The following is a 19,295-nucleotide window of genomic DNA, read 5'->3' as shown; positions in this document are numbered from 1 at the left end:
GCCTCCGGGGGCCACATTTGGGGGGCTTCGCAGGCCAAGCCTGCAGTATTTTCATCAGTGATTTTTCCATATTTTTTTTTCTCTAAACGTTCCATCATACCATCTTGGACAGATCTCTGTTTTGTTGCAGTTTAAGAGTGTAAGAATTTGAGCAATAAATTTTCACAAATACAACACCTTTCACTTTATATCATCCAGCAATCTAACCTTATTGAGGGATTCCCTCCTCCTTCAAAAATGCCTTTGTACTGCAGCCAGCATGAAATATGCTCAAGGGGTGAAATAGATTAATTGTATGTGTAGTCTGCTTTTGTTGAAAATAGCTTAGAGAGCAACACAGTTAAAATTGCACATTATTAGATGATCAAGGTGCCTGCCTGTTCTGCAGGATCCCTCTCTTCCGGAGACAGGAAAGCTGAGGTTATGATATATTCGCACGCACTGTACAAAGCCCACAAAACTTTGTTTGCCAGCTTTGAAAATGGATAGGCAAGTTACTTATCCCCAGACCTGGCCTTTTTTTATTGTTTTCTTGGGTTTGCAGAAAATAAATGAAATACATTGGCCCATAACTTAAATCTCTGGAAGATGCGCGGGGGCCCACCTCCGAAGACCCCACGTACGGATTGCATCGCAATTGCCTGGAAAGTTCAAATTTCTAATGGGCAGTTACCCTGACCAGGGAACCATATGATACTCCGATTTAAGTCGGAGACTTTGGATGGTTCCGACTGTATTACCAGAATTAAAAGCACTCCTAACTCCTGGGTAATTAAAGTACTAACCACACCCCCACCCCTCCCCCCACCCCCGAATACACACCGGACACCCCAAGGGATGTCCCCGCTACCTCCCCAACTATAACCCCCCACCTTCCCGAATAAACCCCATCCCCCCAGCTACCTCACTGGCTATCCCTCCCTACCCACTACGATTACCTCTCCCTACCCTCCCGACTACCCCCTGAACCCCCACCCCCCCCGACTAAACCCCACCCCTCTGACTACACCCCCAATCTCGTGACCACCCTCCCGACTATCCCATGACCCTCTCCAACTACCCCTCATCCTGCCCGACTATCCCTCCTGACTATCCCCTGATCTCCTGACTACCCACTGACCTCCCGACTACTCCCTTACCTCCCAACCACCTCCTGACCCCCCGACTAAGCCCCGTCCCTCTGACTATACCTCTAATCTTCTGATTACTGTCCCGACTATCCCACGACCCCCCCCGACAACACCAGATCCCTTTGACTACCCCTCACCCCTTTAAATAGCCTCCTGACCCCTGACTAACCCCCACCCCCCTGACTACCCCCTGACCCACTGACTACCTCCCCACACCCCAGCTACCCCCTACCCTCCCGCCTACCCTTCCCCACCCTTCCAACTGCCCCCGATCTCCTGGCTACTTCCTAACCTCCTGACTACCCCCGACTCCCTGACTATGCCCTACCCTTCCAACCACATCCCCAATCTCCTGATTAGCCCATGACCCTCTCTGACTATCACCCCAACCTCTCTGACTACCCCCACCCTCCCTGACTATCCCTCCCTACCCTCCCCGACTATTCCTCCCTACCCTCCTGACTGTCCCCTGGACCTCCCGACTACTCCGAGCCCCTGACTAAACCCCACTCAACCAACTACATCCCCAATCTCACAAATACCCTCTAGGCTACCTTACGACCCTCTCCAACTAGCCCACCAACTCCTCTGAATACACCTGACCCTCCGACAATACCGCCCCTACCCTCCCTGGCTATCCCTCCCAACTATCGCATGACCTCTTGACTACCCCTCAGCTCCTGATTACCCTGACCCACCCCTCTCTCTCTCTCTCTCTCTCTCTCTCTCTCTCTCTCTCTCTCCCCACCCCCCCCACAAGCCGGAACTAAGGCCTACTGCTCTGATTGCATCCCCAATTTCCTGATTACCCTCCCAACTATCCCATGAACTCCTCTGACTACCTCTGACCCCTCCAACAACCCCAACTACCCTCCTGACCCCCCCCACCCCACCCCCATTGGCCACTCGAACTTCCCCCACTGGTCACCTGACCCTCCCCACCCACTGACCACCTGCCCCCACTCACTGACCACTGCTGGTACTGTAAAATAGGGGATATGGCATTGATTCCCCCAACTCTGCTGGACTCGACAGAAGGCCTCGGGAACCCTATACAAATATTTTTAGTATGCGTAAGCTGACTTTTCTTTTTTACAAGTTATATACTTATTAAAGAATATTGCATGGGCTACACTTTTTTTAATTCCCTTAATTCAAAATTGCTTAATTTGAATTCTATTGATATAACTTATTGAGCAAAATAAAAAAAACACATCTTGTGCATTTTTTAAAAATTGCTTCATTTGTACTACTGGATAATTAGCAATTTTTTGTATGCATATGTATTCATATCTATCTTGGTGTAGCTATATGCCACTGCTAAAGTCTTGCCAGTATATTTGTTCAATTTTCTATGTTATACAGTTAAAGGTGATTGCAACAGACATTGACCCAGATCTTCCAATCTCTGGATCGTCAGAGACTGGACATATGACCCAAGATGCACGTTGGGACCTTGTGGAAGTTCTGACGCGCTGACCTCTGTGGGATTTGCCTGAGAAGATTGAACTTCCTCTGCATTTCTCCTGCTCCCTGGGACCCTCCACGAAGGACTCCGACTCTGAGCTAGAGTCGGAGACCTTGGACAGTTCCTTGGGACTTAACTTGCACAGTTACCCAGGAAATGCTAGACAGAAAAATTATAGTTTAACTTCTGGGTAACTACAGAACTAACCCCACAATCACTCTCACTGACCACTCGACCCAACTACTTCCCACAACCATCTGACTACGACCCCGGCCAGACTTGAGCAGCCTCTGAGCTGACTACTGAACTGATCCAGCTACTGCCCACCCCACCAATCTGTCACCCTACCCACTTACGTCACCCACCTATCCATTCACTCGTTCATCCACTCATCCATTCACACTGGACGTTTAAACTTACCATATGTCTGCTAGTGCCTTAAAAGGGGGGCATGTTTTGTCTTTCCCTGATGCTACAGTGCTGCGATGGAGTGCCCCGATGGAGTCTATGCTCTGCATTTCTGGAGAAGCTGGGCTTGCAAGACCTAGCAAGAAATGTGGAGCAGCGTCGAGGTGGGGAAAAGTTAGAGCGGAGCAGTAATCAGACCATGATTTCTGCTTTGCAGAAGATCCGGGCCATTATTTTGAAGGTTATTTAACAGATTTGAGGAATAGAGCTTGGATTGTTTACGCACTTAAGAAAATTAAAAATCATGTAACTTGACATGCAAGGCACCATTTTTGCAAGCTTGTGTTTGTTCTTTGCAGATGTGCAATTTAAATGTCCAACATCATATTGAAAATTTGAAAGGGGAAAAAATGCAGACCTGTGTAACAGTTGAGTGAATTGTCAGACTGTGTTTTCTATTCCCCAAATAAATTATTGTACAGCAGCCACATTGTTTATGTAGTGCAGTGAAGCAAACTAAGGAGGAAAACAATGTGTTACCAGGATCTCCTGTAATGCATTCCTTCACTGTTAATTTAAGTTCAAGTTGACGTGCTTACAGTTGTTAATGATTCCAACCAGGAATGCATCTTACTTGACTCTTTACCTTCTGTGTACTAAGCTTGAAATTAATTTCTTCTCATGCTAGTTGGTTTTACATTGATGCCATTTTAATTCAGATATGAGGAAATTGGCTACTTTTATAGTGATGCAATTTTAATCAAAATTTTAGGAACTTGGCACTGTCATACTGGCTGCTGTTGTCTATGCTACTAAGTCTGGTTGCTTTGGTGGCTGATTCTTCAATCCAGCTTTTCATATCTCTTTCCCTATCATTGAAAGTTTCCCCAAATCTCACCTCTTCATCCATACCTTCAAACTTCTGTCCCTGAAAGTATTACTGCTTCCCAACCATCTTATCCACAAATTTCTCTTTGAATCTATCCAATCAAATTTCGACCTATGCTTCAGAATGGAAATAGCCCCGAATTCATACTCAAACCACTATGACCATGCCAGTCATGCATTATCCCTCCTTGTCCTTCTTGACTTACTGCAGATTTTTGATATGGTTGACTACGCTATCCTCTTCCAATGCCTCTCCTCCTTTGTTCTGTGCTGTAGAACTGCCCTCACTTAGTTGTACACACATGTATCTGAACATAGCCAGAACATAAAAACTGGCAGGAAGAATAAGGAAGAAATAGTGTTTTGTACAAAACGAACGGAAGAGCAGGGTAATGATGGGCAAGTTCTGGAGATTTGCAACTCATGCCATGTATTTTAATCCCTGCACTTTCTGGCAGATTTGCACATCATTGTTAACACACCCTCAATTTTATAACGAGGATCTAGTCCGTTGTTTCTTGATGATCACTGCTCTTTAATATCTTCCTTATCTAATGTAACATCCATAGGGATATTTTGATTGTTGTATCATTGACCCTTCCAATATAATAATTAACATGGATTATATGCATCAGTATTGCCATTAAAGGAACTGATGTGGGAGATCCTTAAGAAAAGTATTAGCAAAGCACAGTTTTAAAGTAGAAATACAATAGCCCTTTTGTGATGAGAAGTGGAGAATTATATCTAATGTTAACCGTCTCAGTTAGTTTACATACTGCACACAGTGGTTCATATGTATTATTTAAATTGCTTTTAGTCTCTTGCACTCTAAAAGGGAATAACTATTTGATTTCCATTTTCTACTCGTAAAACAATTGTTTACAACATATTCTTTGAGCGACAAGTATGCTGGGAATTATGGAGATACTTGAAATTTCTTCGTCTCTTTAGTTATAGTTGCTTTATCGTAATTTTCATCCTTAACCTTTCAGATTGGACAGTTGGCTTTTAAAGGGATGAAGCGACTGAACCGTATCCAATCAATAGTATTTGAGACAGCTTACAACACAAATGAGAATATGCTGATTTGTGCACCTACTGGAGCTGGGAAAACTAACATTGCCATGCTTACTGTTCTGCATGAAATCCGCCAGCATATTCAGCAAGGAGTTATCAGAAAGGATGAGTTCAAGGTATGGATTTAATGAAGCAAAGACACATTTTTATTTGGGGAGTGTTTTTTTAAAAATTGTTATTAATTGTGTTTCTGAAATTGTTTCAAAACCTTACCAGCTATGTTGCAGTGCTGATATTTGACTGTATATTAATACAAAATATTTATTATGACCTAATTTCCATGTGACAATAGATTTAATTCTGAACCCAAGCCAATTTTCAAAATAATAGCTAAATACATTAATTGTAACCAGTTACATTCTGAGCCAACAAGGATAGTCAGTTTTCATGCATCACAGTTAAAGTTTTCAGCTGAACTGAACACAACCATATTTCACATTAAAGTATAATTTATAATAGTTTCTGAGATAAATGAGCACTGAAACTTATGTGTTCATTCACAATATTTTCTTTCATTACAGATTATATATGTAGCTCCTATGAAGGCCTTAGCTGCTGAGATGACAAATTACTTTAGCAAGCGTCTGGAACCATTGGGTATCCAGGTGAAGGAGCTTACTGGCGACATGCAGTTGACCAAAGGAGAAATATTACGGACACAGGTATGTCTAAAGGTCCATGACATTCAAATATTAACTTGACGCAAGATATTGCTTAAATAATTTTACTGACAAGTTTATCACTTGATTTGGCCAAAGCTGCTCTTTATTCCGAGCGATTGAATGTCTCTGTGAATTTCAGCATTTTTAGCCAGTACTTTTCTTAAAACGGTTTTTAAGAGATGTGGTAAAGGACAAACACATAGAGACATTGGATTTGGTGTTGTTACTTGTAATTATTTTTAAGCTACAAGTAAGAGCCCTTAATAACTTGTGAAGGCCTGATATTTCTACAATCAGGAAGTCAAAATATGATTGTACAATGCCTAGCTAAGCTATCTGCTACCTTACCGAGCCAAACCATTTGTGCCTTAAATTAATTCATAAATATGAAGAGAGCTGTGTACTACTAAACCTTGAATTTTCCAGCTTCATTCTGATGGAAATTTATTTTTATTTTTTCACCCACTTTTGTAGCCCTCCACCCAAATGTCTTCAGGGCCCATTGGTTTTGTTCCAGTTCCACTCAAATCATGCTGGGCAATTCTGCTGATTCACGACTATTTTACGTTTGGTCATATGCTAATAAGATTAGTGAGAGATCTGAATGTGGCCTGACTTTGGCAGAATGGGTGCAGAAATGGACATTATTTTTGTTTTATTAATTTATGGGAGGTGGGAGTTGCTGGCTAGGCCAGCAATTATTGCCCATCCCTAATTGCCCTTGAGAAGGTGGTGGTGAAAAGCTGGCCACAGAATCTGAATAATGATAATGAACCTTGGGAATTATTAACTATGTTAGTATTACTTTTGAACGTTTCTTTCTAGGTTTTGTATAGAAGTGGCAGAAACTATCATTTTAACCTTCTTTGAGCACATCTAGCACATTCAATGTATTACTAAAAGTTGCATTTAAATAATTTTAGTTCAATAAGAATTTAAAAACTGCAGTCTTGTTCAGGTATTCAGATACTATGGCATTTTGATAGAACCTTAGCTAAAAGATGTTTTTTAAACTGGAGCAGTTAATTTTATTTCCCGAGGGTAGCAGTAGTTTCAGCTGCTACCCTTTGTTAGTCTTGTTCTATTGTGTGCACAGGACTTCATTGCCAATGTTCTTATGTCGTATAAGTAATATGATTTGTTACAAGGTACAGTAAAATACATTGTTACTTCAGGTAGCAAAGTTGCTATGATGTACTTAATAAGAAAGAAATTGCTGTATCAAAGTAATAAACTATGCCTCAATTTATCTAGATTTGTTCAGGATTAGCTGTTGGCTTGAAAAACTACGAAATACATGTACAAAATACTAAAAATGAGGTTAATCCAGGTTGCATTTTCTGAGATTAGTGCTGCTGGATGAGGCTTTGTACGCAGCTTATTGGAAAATTATGGATGCATGAGCCATTGTTTTCTGTCCACTGATTTCAATGAATAGTAGTGCACTTGTAATTTCTCAATAAGCTGTCCGCCACTTATGAAGTGTCGCCAGTGTCTCGGGTCTTGGAAAATTAGATTCTGATTTCAAAGAACAGAGCGGTTCTGTTGTATTACCCATTTTAAGTATAGTCTGTATCTTTTACCATAATGTTCGCCATTTTTGTCATCCATTCAATGCTTTTTAGTATTGCTATGATTCCCCCAAGTTGGAAATTAATTGACTATGTTGCCGCTTTTCATTTTTGAACAGTGCACATGATATTGGGTACAACCTCAGGAACATTTTCAGTTGCTGCAACCAATGCATTTTTTAAAACAGAGTGCCTGTAATCACCCCAGTTATGTCTCAGACAGAAGAGCAGTTTTTTTTATTAGTTCACGGGATGTGAGCTCGCTGGCAAGAGCACCATTTATTGTCCATCCCTAATTGCCCTTGAAAAGCTAATGATGAGCTGCCTTCTTGAAGTGCTGCAGTACATGTGGGATGATTACACCTTTCAGGGAGGGAGTTCCAGGATCTTGACCCAGTGACAATGAAGGAGTGGTTAAAAAGTTCCACGTCACGATAGCGTGCGACTGGAGGGGAACTTGCAGGTAGCGGTGTTTCCATATGTCTGCTGCCCTTGTTCTTCTCCCTTCTTCCGGAAGCATTTTATGTTTTCAACTGATTTATCAGATGAAAAATGCCACAATTAATTTCTTAATTTAAAAAATAATTTTCTTCTCATTATAGCCTGTCAGTTTAAAAATCGCATAAATTTGTTTCCAGCTGAGATGAAAAAAGCTCAGCGTACTTATATTATGTAGAATCCATCATACATTGGAATTGATTGGTGGGTCAGTGAATTCCGTGCAATTCATGTTACGCCAGCAGATAGTGCTGTGATAGTTATTTTTAATGTTGAAAGTGTCATAGGCTTGGAAGCTATCAAAATCATTTTCATCAGGCCTCTCAAAGTGGCTCATCCTGTTGCACTTTACGGCCACCAATTAATTCTGAATCTACCAATGGAGTTTTGGCTGGGCCTTTCGAATTCTATTTAGAGTGAAAGTTCCCGCCTTGCTGAATGACTGCAGAAATAGCCTGCTTCCAATTACTTCACAGCTGTTATAAGGACAGTATGATCAGGGTAACAAAACTTTGCGGCTTTCATTCCCAAGAGACTGAATGGAGAGTGTTTCACACTAGACTCAACTCATATTATGCTTGAAATGAGAGTAATTGATGTGAATACTGCATGCACAATAGAATTTATTTTCTCTCGCACTGACATTCTTATTTTTGATAAACTCCAAAATGACCAGTCTTGTTTTCCTTGCCACTGTTGCCTACTTCCTAGCAATAACATGACTTTAAAAGAGCTCAGTGTCATTGGAAGCTCAAAATGAAAATTTGTGTTGCAGCATTGAACTTTACCTCTGGTCAAAATTAAGTCCAATCTATGGCAGTCCACAATTATGGGTTTTCTACAAACATCATCATGAAAACATGAAGTGGGCTGCTCATGGGCCAATCCCAGTTGTGTTACTGATCTATTACTGGTAGGTCTTGAAATCCACAACTGCATGGTTACACAGAAGGGCATTCCCACCTACTGCCACTGCCATGTGAGAACAAAACTAACAAATCACTACAATTATCAAGATCATTCAGCTATACAGATGATTGCTGTGATGATGACAATGGGGAGTTAATAGTAGATAATAAGGAAATGGCGGGCGAAATGAGCAAGTATTTTGCTTCTGTCTTCACTATAGAAGATACAACTAATAGTTAAAATTAGGAGGTGGAAGGCAGAGAGGAACTGGGTGAAATTACAATAACGAGGGAAGCAGGACTGAGCAAACTGATGGAGCTGTGGGCTGACAAGTCTCCGGGTCCTGATGGACTTCATCCTAGGGTTTTAAAAGAGGTGGCTAATGATGTAGTAGCTGCATTGGTGTTAATTTTCCAAAATTCGCCACAATCTGGAAAGTTTTCATTAGACTGGGAAGTAGCGAATATAACGCTCTTCAAGACGGGGGGAGAAAAGAAAACAAGAAACTATAGGTCAGTTAGCTTGACATCTGTCATGGGGAAGTGTTCGAATCAATCATTAAGGTGGTTAGAGCTGGGCACTTTAAAAAAACTCAAGGTAATCGGGAGTCAGCATGGTTTTGTGGAAAGGGAAATCAAGTTTAACCAATTTATTAGGGTTCTTTGAAGGAGCAACATGCACTGTGATAAAGGGGAGCTTGTAGAGGTACTGTCCTTGGATTTCCAGAAGGCATTCGATAAGGTGCCACATCAAAGACTATTGCTGAAAATAAATGCTCATGGCATACGGTTTACATAATAACATAGATAGAAGATTGTCTAAGCTAGGAACAGATTCATGTGATTTTTAAACTGACAGATAGAAGATTGGTTGGCTGGCAGAAAACAGAGAGTATGCATAAATGGGTCTTTTTCTGATTGGCAGGATGCGACGAGTGGAGTCCCGCAGGGGTCTGTGCTTGAGCCTCAATTTTTTACAATTCATATCAATGACTTAGATGAGGACAGCGAAGGCATGGTAGCTAAATTTTCAGATGACACAAAGATAGGTAGGAAAGTAGGCTGTGAAGGGGACATAAAGAGGTTGCAGAAGGGTATAGATTGATTGTGTGAGTGGGAAAAAATATGGCAGTTGGATTATAATGTTGGAAAATGTGAAGTTGTTCATTTTGGCAGGAAGAATACAAAAGCAGAGTATTACTTAAACGGCGAACAACTGTAGAATTCCAAGGTGCAGAGGGATGTAGGTGTTCTAGTGCATGAGTCACAAAAGGTTAGTATGCAGGCACAGCGAGTAATTAAGAAGGCTCGTGAAATGTTATCCTTTATTACGAGAGGAATTGAACATAAAAGTAAGGATGTTATACTTCAGTTATACGGGGCATTGGTGAGACCACACCCCGAAAACCGTGTACAGCTTTGGTCTCCTTATTTAAGAAAGGATGTAAATGCCTTGGAGGCGGTTCAGAGGAGGTTTGTTAGATTGATAACCTGGAGTGAATGGGTTGCCTTATGAGGAAAGGTTGGAAAGACTTGGCTTGTTTCCACTGGAGTTTAGAAGAGTGAGGGATGACTTGATTGAAGTATACAAGATCCTGAATGGTCTCGACAAGGTGGACATGGAAAGGATGTTTTCTCTTGTGGGTGAGTCCAGAACTAGGGGGCAATGTTTTACAATTAGGGGTCACCCTTTTAGGACAGAAATGAGGAGAATTTTTTTCTCTGAGGGTTGTGTGACTTTGGAATTCTCTGCCTCAGAAGGCGTTGGAGGTGGGATCATTGAATATTTGTCAAACGGAGGTAGCTAGATTCTTAACATAGAAACTAGGAGCAGGAGTAGGCCATTCGGCCCTTCGAGCCTGCTCCGCCATTCATTATGACCATGGCTGATCATCCAACTCAATAGCCTGCTCCCGCTTTCTCCCCATACCCTTTGATCCCTTTCACCCCAAGAGCTATATCTAACTCCTTCTTGAAAACATCCAATGTTTTGGTCTCAACTACTTTCTGTGGTAACGAATTCCACAGGCTCACCACTCTCTGGGTGAAGAAATTTCTCCTCATCTCAGTCCTAAATGATTTAGATGAGGGAACTAAATGTAATGTCTCCAAATTTGCAGATGACACAAAGCTGGGTGGGAGGGAGGGTGAGCTGTGAGGAGGATGCAGAGATGCTTCAGTGTGATTTGGACAAGCTGAGTGGGCAAATGCATGGCAGATGCAGTCCCCCATATCCTCAGACTGTGATCCCTGGGGACTCCCCCACCATCGGGAACATCCTCCCTGCATCTACCCTGTCTAGCCGTGTTAGAATTTTATAGGTTTCAATGAGATCCCCCCTCATTCTTCTGAACTCCAGCGAATATAATCCCAATTGACTCAATCTCTCCTCATATGTCAGTCCCGCCATCCCAGGAATCAGTAGGGTAAACCTTCGCTGCACTCCCCCTATAGCAAGTACATCCTTCCTCAGATAAGGACCAGAACTGCACACAATATTCCAGGTGTGGTCTCACCAAGGCCCTGTACAATTGCAGCAAGACATCCCTGTTCCTGTACTCAAATCCTCTGGCTATGAAGGCCAACATACCATTTGCCTGTTGCACCTGCATGCTTACCTTCAGTGACTGGTGTACAAGGACATCCAGGTCTCCTTGCACATTCCCCTCTCTCAATTTATAGCCATTCAGGTGATAATCTGCCTTCCTGTTTTTGCTACCAAAATGGATAACCTCACATTTATCCACATTATACTGCATCTGCCATGCATTTGCCCACTCACTCAGCTTGTCCAAATCACACTGAAGCATTTCTACATCCTCCTCACAGCACACCCTCCCTCCCATCCAGCTTTGTGTCATCTGCAAATTTGGAGACATTACATTTCGTTCCCTCATTTAAATCATTAATATATATTGTGAATAACTGGGGTCCCAGCACCGATCCCTGTGGTACCCCACCAGTCACTGCCTGCCATTCAGAAAAAGACCCGTTTATTCCTACTCTTTGTTTCCTATCTGCCAACCAGTTTTCTGTCCAACTCAATACACTACCCCCAATCCCATGCACTTTAATTTTACACGCCAGTCTCTTATGTGGGACTTTGTCGAAAGCCTTCTGAAAGTCCAAATAAACTACATCCACTGGCTCCCCCTCATCAACTCTACTAGTTACATCTTCGAAAAATTCCAGTAGATTTGTCAAGCATGATTTCCCTTTCATAAATCCATGCAGACTCTGTCCGATTCTGCCACTGTTTTCCATGTGCTCAGTTATTAAATCTTTTATTATGGAGTCTAGAATTTTCCCCACTACCGACGTCAGGCTGACTGGTCTATAATTCCCTGTTTTCTCTCTGCCTCCCATTTTAAATAGTGGGGTTACATTAGCTACCCTCCAATCTGTAGGAACTGTTCCAGAGTCTATAGAATCTTGGAAGATGACCACCAATGCATCCACTATTTCTAGGGCCACTTCCTTAAGTACTCTGGGATGTAGATTATCAGGCCCCGGGGATTTATCGGCCTTCAATCCCTTCAATTTCCCCACACCATTTCCCTACTAATACTGATTTCTTTCAATTCCTCGCTTTCACTAAACTCTGTGTTCCCTAACATTTCTGGTATGTTACTAGTGTCCTCCTTTGTGAAGACAAAACCAAAGTATGTATTTAGTTGGTCAGCCATTTCTTTGTTCCCCATTATAAATTCCCCTGTTTCTGCCTGTAAGGGACCTACATTTGTCTTCACCAACCTTTTTCTCTTCACATACCTATCGAAACTTTTACAGTCAGTATTTATGTTCCCTGCAAGCTTACTCTCGTACTCTATTTTCCCCTTCTTCATCAATCCCTTGGTCCTCCTTTGCTGAATTCTAAACTACTCCCAATCCTCAGGTCTGTTGTTTTTTCTGGCCAATTTGTTAGGCAAGGGAATTAAAGGTTATCAGGGGTAAATGGGAATGTGGAATTTGAAATACAAACAGATCAGCCATGATCGTATTGAATGGTGGAGTAGGCTCAAGTGGCCGAATGGCTAACTTCTGCTCCTATTTCATATATTTGTATGTCAACTGATAGACTTTCACATTGAGCTACAGTAGGCCATATTCCCCATTCCTTTTCGAGATCCTCATTGTCCAGAGAATATCAGTTTTTTTAGTTACTTAAGACACTTTCTCACTTGAAGTTCTCTTTGAGGAGGTTATTTGAAGGGAACCAGTGGGATTGTGCTTTCCCACTGACTGGGTGATACTTAAGTACAATGGTTTCTTGCATTTATTGTATGCTATTATGTAGATGCTAGTTCCTATGTATTTATTCCTGGTCAAAAAGATTAATTTATTTTTGTTGTTTATTGACATGTCTAAACTCTTGTTTAGAATATCCTGGGATGAGATTCTTGAAGGTATATCTTTAGAACAGATTTTTGTTTTCCTTTTGTCTTAATCTGATTTATATTGCTGAAACATCTCTCAGTTTATTTTATGATGTGAACAGCACCTGCATGGTAGTATTTACAGAGTCGTTGAGGTCTACAGCACAGAAAAAGGCCCTTCGGCCCATCGAATCTGTGCCGGTCAAATAAAAACCTAACTATTCTAATCCCATTTTCCAGCACTAGGCCCATAGCCTTGTATGCCATGGCATCGCAAGTGCAGATCCAAATACCTCTTAAATGTTATGAGGGCTTCTGCCTCTACCACCCTTTCAGGCAGTGAGTTCCAGATTCCCACCACCCTCTGAGTGAAAAAATTCTTCCTCACATCCCCTCTAAACCTCCTGCCCCTTACCTTAAATCTATGCCCCCTGGTTATTGATCCCTCCACCAACAGGAAAAGTTCCTTCCTGTCTACCCTATCTATGCCCCTCATAATTTTATACACCTCAATCATGTTCCCCCTCAATCTCCTCTGCTCCAAGGAAAATAACCCCAGTCTATCCAATCTCTCCTCATAACTAAAACTCTCCACCCCAGGCAACATCCTGGTAAATCTCCTCTGCACTCTCTCGAGTGCAATCACATCCTTCCTATAATGCGGATTCCAGAACTGCACGCAATACTCTAGCTGTGGCCTAACCAGAATTTTATACAGTTCCAGCATAACCTCCCTGCTCTTATATTTTATGCCTCGGCTAATAAAGACAAGTATTCCATGTGCCTTCTTAACCATGTTATCTACCTGCCCCACTGCCTTAAGGGACCGGTGGACATGCACACCAAGGTTCCTCTGATCCTCGGTTCTTATTGCCCATTCCTCATCCCCTACAAGCTTGTAGGTCAGATTGGGTAAGGGTGGCAGGTTTGTTTCTCAAATACCCGAGAGAACTAATAGGTTTTATGACAGTCCACCAACAATTGTGTTGGTTTTCTGGTTCTAAACTGCAAATTGCCAGATTTGTTGAATTTAGTTTCACAACATGCAGTGTTGGAAGTTGAACTTCGGACCACTAGGCTGATAGTCTGGTACCATAACCATGAGGCTATCTTGCTTGTCCAATTGATGAAATTGAAACCTTGTTATTGATTTAGCTTGTTCATTGAGAATGCAAGAAAAGTGTCTGTGTTAGAAAAAGAGTGCAGTTTTAGCAAGCAGAGTCAAAAATGGCTGTATAGATCCATTTAACAAAGATGAGAGAACAAAAGTAAACCACAGAAAGCCGACAGGAGAAAGTGGGGGGTGGGTGGGGAAGTGGGGGGTGGTGCCTTGTGAGATTATTACATTACATTGCTTGGTGTCGTCTATAGGCCACAACTACTGGTATTAAATTAATACTTTGCATCTGTCATTACCAAGGAAGAAGATGCTGTGGGGGTCATGGTAGCAAAGAAAGCAGTTCAGACAATTGAAGGGTTTAAAATTGATCAGGAGGAAATATTGGATATGCTGTCGATACTTAAAGTTGATAAAGCACCAGCACTGGATGAGACGCATGCGAGGATACTAAGGAAAGCAAAATTGCAAATTGCGGAGGCACTGGCCATAGCTTTCCAATCTTCGTTAGACTCAAAGGTATTGCCAGGTGTTCAGAAAAGGGTGTAAGGCTAAGCCCAGCAACTACGGGCCAGTCAATTTAACTTCAGTGGTGGGCAAACTTTTGAAATAATTTGGAGCAAAAGTAATGGTCACTTGGGCAAATGCAGGTGAATTAAGGAAAGCCAGTCCGTATTTGTTAAGGGCAAATTGTGTTTAACATACGAACCAGAAGCGTACGTATTAGGTGCATGTGTAGGCCACTAGGACCCTCAAGCCTGCTCCGCCATTCAATACGTTCATGGCTGGTCTAATTGTAACCTCCACGTTCCCACCTACCTCTGATTACCTTTCACCCCCTTGCTTATCAAGAATCTACCTTAACTCTGCCTTAAAAATATTCAAAGACTTTGCTTCCACTGCTTTTTGAGGAAGAAAGTTCCAAAGACTTGCGACTCAGAGAAAAAAATTCTTCTGGACTCTGTCTTAAATGGGCGACCCCTTATTTTTAAACAGTGAACCCTAGTTCTAGATTCTCCCACAAGGGGAAACATCCTTTCCACATCCACCCTGTCAATACCTCTCAAGATCTTATATGTTTCAATCAAGTTGCCTCTTACTCTTCTAAACTAAGAGAGATACAAGCCAATATATCCAACCTGTCAACCCTTTCCTCATAAAACAATCCCCCCATTCTGGGTATTAGTCTGGTAACCCTTGTTTGAATAGCTTCCAAAGCATTTACATCCTTCCTTAAATAAGGAGTTCAATACTGTACACAGTATTCCAGATGTGGTCTCACCAATGCCCTGTATAACTGAAGCATAACCTTCCTACTTTTGTATTCAATTCCCCTTGCAATAAACAGTAATATTCTATTAGTTTTCCTAATTACTTGACACACCTGCATACTAACTTTTTGCGATTCATACACTCAGACACCCAAATCTCTCTACATCTCAGAACTCTACAATCTCTCACCGTTTACATTTCAGCAAAAATGGACAATTTCACATATTCCCACATTATCCACCATTTGCCATGTCTTTGCCCACTTGCTTAACCTATCTATATCCCTTTGTAGCCTTGTTATGTCCTCTTCACAACTTACTTTCCTATCTATCTTTGCATCATCAGCAAATTTAGGAACCATACTTTCAGTCTCTTCATCCAAGTTATTCATATAAATTTTAAAATGTTGGGGGCCCAGCATTGATCCCTATGGCACACCACTTGCCACATCTTGCCAACCAGAAAACGACCCATTTGTAACTACCCTCTGTACAGAATTTTCCGTTTGACATGTGGGGGTCGGGACCCACATGCCAATACGTAAAATGAGAGAAATTTCGGTTGGCGTGCGTGCAACGATTTCCGTTGTGCGCCCGCCATTAATTAACAGGCCACTTAAGGCCTTTGAGGCTCCAATTGATGGGGATTTTGCGGCGCCCGTGCGATCTTCGGCTCGTTGCATGTGCGCGACGGGCAGGTGGGTAGCAGAAATTTGTATGAACCTCATCCACAAGCGGGAGAAGAGGATCTCAGTGGGGTTGCGATTCTACAGATTTAAAACGTATTGTACAAAAGTTACTGAAACTTGCCTGTGTGAGCTGGAAAAGTTCAAAGCGCACACCAGCTGCTTGGTCAGCACTTTGTAGTGTGGATTTGTTTTGGGGCCTGTAGGCTTCAGGAAGCCTCCCTGAACCTGGGAATGGGAGGTGATCTCTCCATGGAAGTACCTCCTCTGAGGAGGAAGGGAGGGCTAGAAGGAGGAGGAGGCCAGGAGTGCACATTCAGCCTCCAGGGGAGCCACCTTTGGGAGGATAGGCGCAGGCACAAGGGGCGCAGGGCCAAGAGGTAGTCCAAGCCAGAAGGGGCCGCAGAAGACGCCACTATCCTGCTGCTAGGGTGTACAGGTGGCGTAGCAGCTACCTCAATATGTCTGAGGTGCAATGCCGAAAGAGGCTCCATCTGTCAAGGGAGACAGTCAACTCTATCTGTCAGATGATTGGGCCTGAGATCTCCGCTAACTGTGTGGGTGGACACCCCATGCCCTTGGCTCTAAAGGTCACAGCTGCCCTCAACTTCTATGCCTCCGGCTCTTTCCAGGGGTCGGTGGGTGATCTTTGCGCTGTCTCCCAACCAGCTATTCGCACTTGCATCAAGCAGGTCACAAACGCTCTGTTCAGGCATGCATTGACCTTCATCCACTACCGCTGGGACAAGGCTAGCCAGACACAGCAAGCCAGAGGCTTCGCGGCCATTGCTGGCTTCCCCCGCGTCCAGGGTGCAATAGACTGTACACATGTGGCCATCAAGGCGCCAGCAGGTGAGCCTGGTGCCTTTGTCAACGGGAAGGGCTCCCACTCCATGAACGTGCAGATAGTGTGTGATCACAGGATGCTGATTCTGCAAGTTTGTGCAAGGTACCCAGGCAGCTCCCACGACGCCTACATCCTCAGACACTCCCAGGTGCCGGGGCTCTTCAGTGCTCCAGCCCGGCTGGATGGATGGCTGCTGGGTGACAAGGGCTATCCCCTCGGAAGGTGGCTCATGACGCCTTTCCGCCATCAAAGAACAGAAACTGAGCAGCGGTACAATAGGAGCCACGCCTCCACAAGGGCTGTAGTGGAGAGAGTCATCGGTCTTCTCAAAATGCGCTTCCGATGCCTGGACCACTCAGGGGGCGTACTCCAGTACCCCCCAGATTGAGTGTCCCTGATAGTGGTTGCGTGCTGCACTCTCCAGAATCTTGCGCTGCAAAGGGGGGACGCTGTGGACAAAGAAGATGTAGACGGAGTGGCTGCGGCTGAACATGATGAGCCCAGTAGTGAGTCCGAGGATGAGCACGCACAGGGAAATGCTGAGGGGGCAGACGCTGACCCGGGCACACTCCAGGGAGGCAGGGACACCCGGGACGCTCTTATCCAAGGAACCTTCAGCTAGCACAGCACACATGGATCTCCAACACAAGCCTGGCATGTAGCCTCCATCCTGGAGACCTTAGTGCCAAATCTGTCAGGATAGGAGCATTGACAATGGGCCCAGTCAATAAATGTCAATGACACACAAATCACTCATAACATCTCAGGAATCCATCCACTTGCCCAAGAAAAGAGGCACCCCCAGCCATGTTAGATGATCTTAATTTAATGCTTTCACAAAAATGTCGTAACACAAATAAAATGGTGTCGCACTGCAAACACAATCAGAAGGAACTCATAGGGGGGCCAACAAAAAACCACCAGTGATGAACATGGGGTGTGTCTAAGTTGCGTAAATTTTACGTTTGCGTGTGCTATGTCTTTGTGGTGCCCCCTTGCTGGCACTGGCATCTGAGACAGCGTGCTCACTCTGATGTCCTGTTGGCCTCGATGACCTTGGCGGACGTCCTCTGGCCCGTGGAGCCTGTGCTTGCCCTGCCTGGGAGGGAGCTGCCAGCTCCACAGCTGGCATCTTCCCAGTTGTCGCAGCCTCATTGGGGTCACTGGCAGAGGGGTGGAGGAGGTGCCGGCCTCATCCGGAGCACCCTGAGAGGCACCAGCAGAGACGACAGGCAGCTGCTCTGCCAACGTGAGATTCGTTTGGCCTTCCCTGCTCACCGTAGATGGATGGGCACCGAGGTGGGAGAACTGGTGCTCAAACCACCGCCCACACGGGCACTGACCACCTGAGGTCAATGCCGCTGTGAGGGATTGCAGGTTCAAGCGCAATCCCAGGAACCACTGACCCTGTTCCTGGAGCTGCCTCTCCATGAGATTCGCCACTCTCTCCATGGAGGAAGCTTGGCACTCGTGCATGAGGCTCAATGCTTTGGCTACAGCCCACGTAGACTCCTCCACCACTCACACCAAGCCAAGCACTGCCTCATGTATCTCCCGTACACCTGGCTGCATCTCGTGAGTTGGCTGCATCACGTACGACAGACTGAGCATGTGCCTGGGACCCAGCAGTCCTCCAACTGGTGGCGCCATGGACACTCTCTCTCTCCACCAACTCCTCCAGCGACTGTGAAGTGCCCTCACCGCTGATCCCCGGTACACTAGCCGAAGATCTGATGCCCACCAGGGTGCCAGCATCTGTGCTGGTGCCTGCTTGGCAGAAATGTTGTGACACTGGTGAAGTTGACACTTCAGAGGGGGCCCCTGCTGCTCTGGGTCCCGGCCCTGCACCGTTGATGCTGAAAGGAAGAGTAAGGAAATTCGATCAGTTAGCCTGTGGGCAATGTCAATGTACATGCCCGTCCCCCGGATCATCATACGCTCATCATTCCACACGCAACGGGAAAGCCATGTTGGTAACCTCACTCACTCAACAATCAGCACTGCCATGGATGTTGGGAGACTACTGGTGACGTGATTGCTGGCCACACATACCTGCCCGTGGAACCCCAGTCTTTCCGGCTCTGCAGGACCTGGGCGCGTGGCGCCTCTCCAGGTCGAGGGCCTCCTGCTCGAAGCGGCTAAGCGGTACTACTTGGGCTGGCCCAGCACCAGTCCTCACCCGCTCGGCAGTGTTGTGAGAATTCTTCTGGAAATGAGAAAAGAGCAGTGATAAGTGACACTTGTACCGTGAGCCTCCTTGCGGCAGGCCTACCCCATGCCCGGTTGGCCATTGCCAGGGTCCAATGCATCCTTACCCCGCTGCTGCCAAACACTCACACAAATATGCCAGGTGTGTCCCTCCCACCCCTCCCCGCCCCCCCTGCC

At 44.4% G+C, this 19,295-nt stretch overlaps 1 protein-coding gene across 1 annotated transcript in view; it reads left to right on the top strand.

Annotated features, from left to right (window-relative positions):
- Positions 1-19,295, top strand: part of ascc3 (activating signal cointegrator 1 complex subunit 3) — a 634,438-nt gene that overhangs the window by 86,135 nt on the left and 529,008 nt on the right. The window contains exons 9-10 of the mRNA XM_078542487.1: positions 4,890-5,090; positions 5,496-5,636. Of these exons, the coding sequence (XP_078398613.1) occupies positions 4,890-5,090; positions 5,496-5,636 (342 nt within the window). The remainder of the gene's footprint in view (positions 1-4,889; positions 5,091-5,495; positions 5,637-19,295) is intronic.

Source organism: Cetorhinus maximus, chromosome 5 (genome assembly GCF_964194155.1).
Source record: "Cetorhinus maximus chromosome 5, sCetMax3.hap1.1, whole genome shotgun sequence".
NCBI lineage: Eukaryota > Metazoa > Chordata > Chondrichthyes > Lamniformes > Cetorhinidae > Cetorhinus > Cetorhinus maximus.
This window is presented reverse-complemented; position numbering and strand designations above follow the sequence as displayed.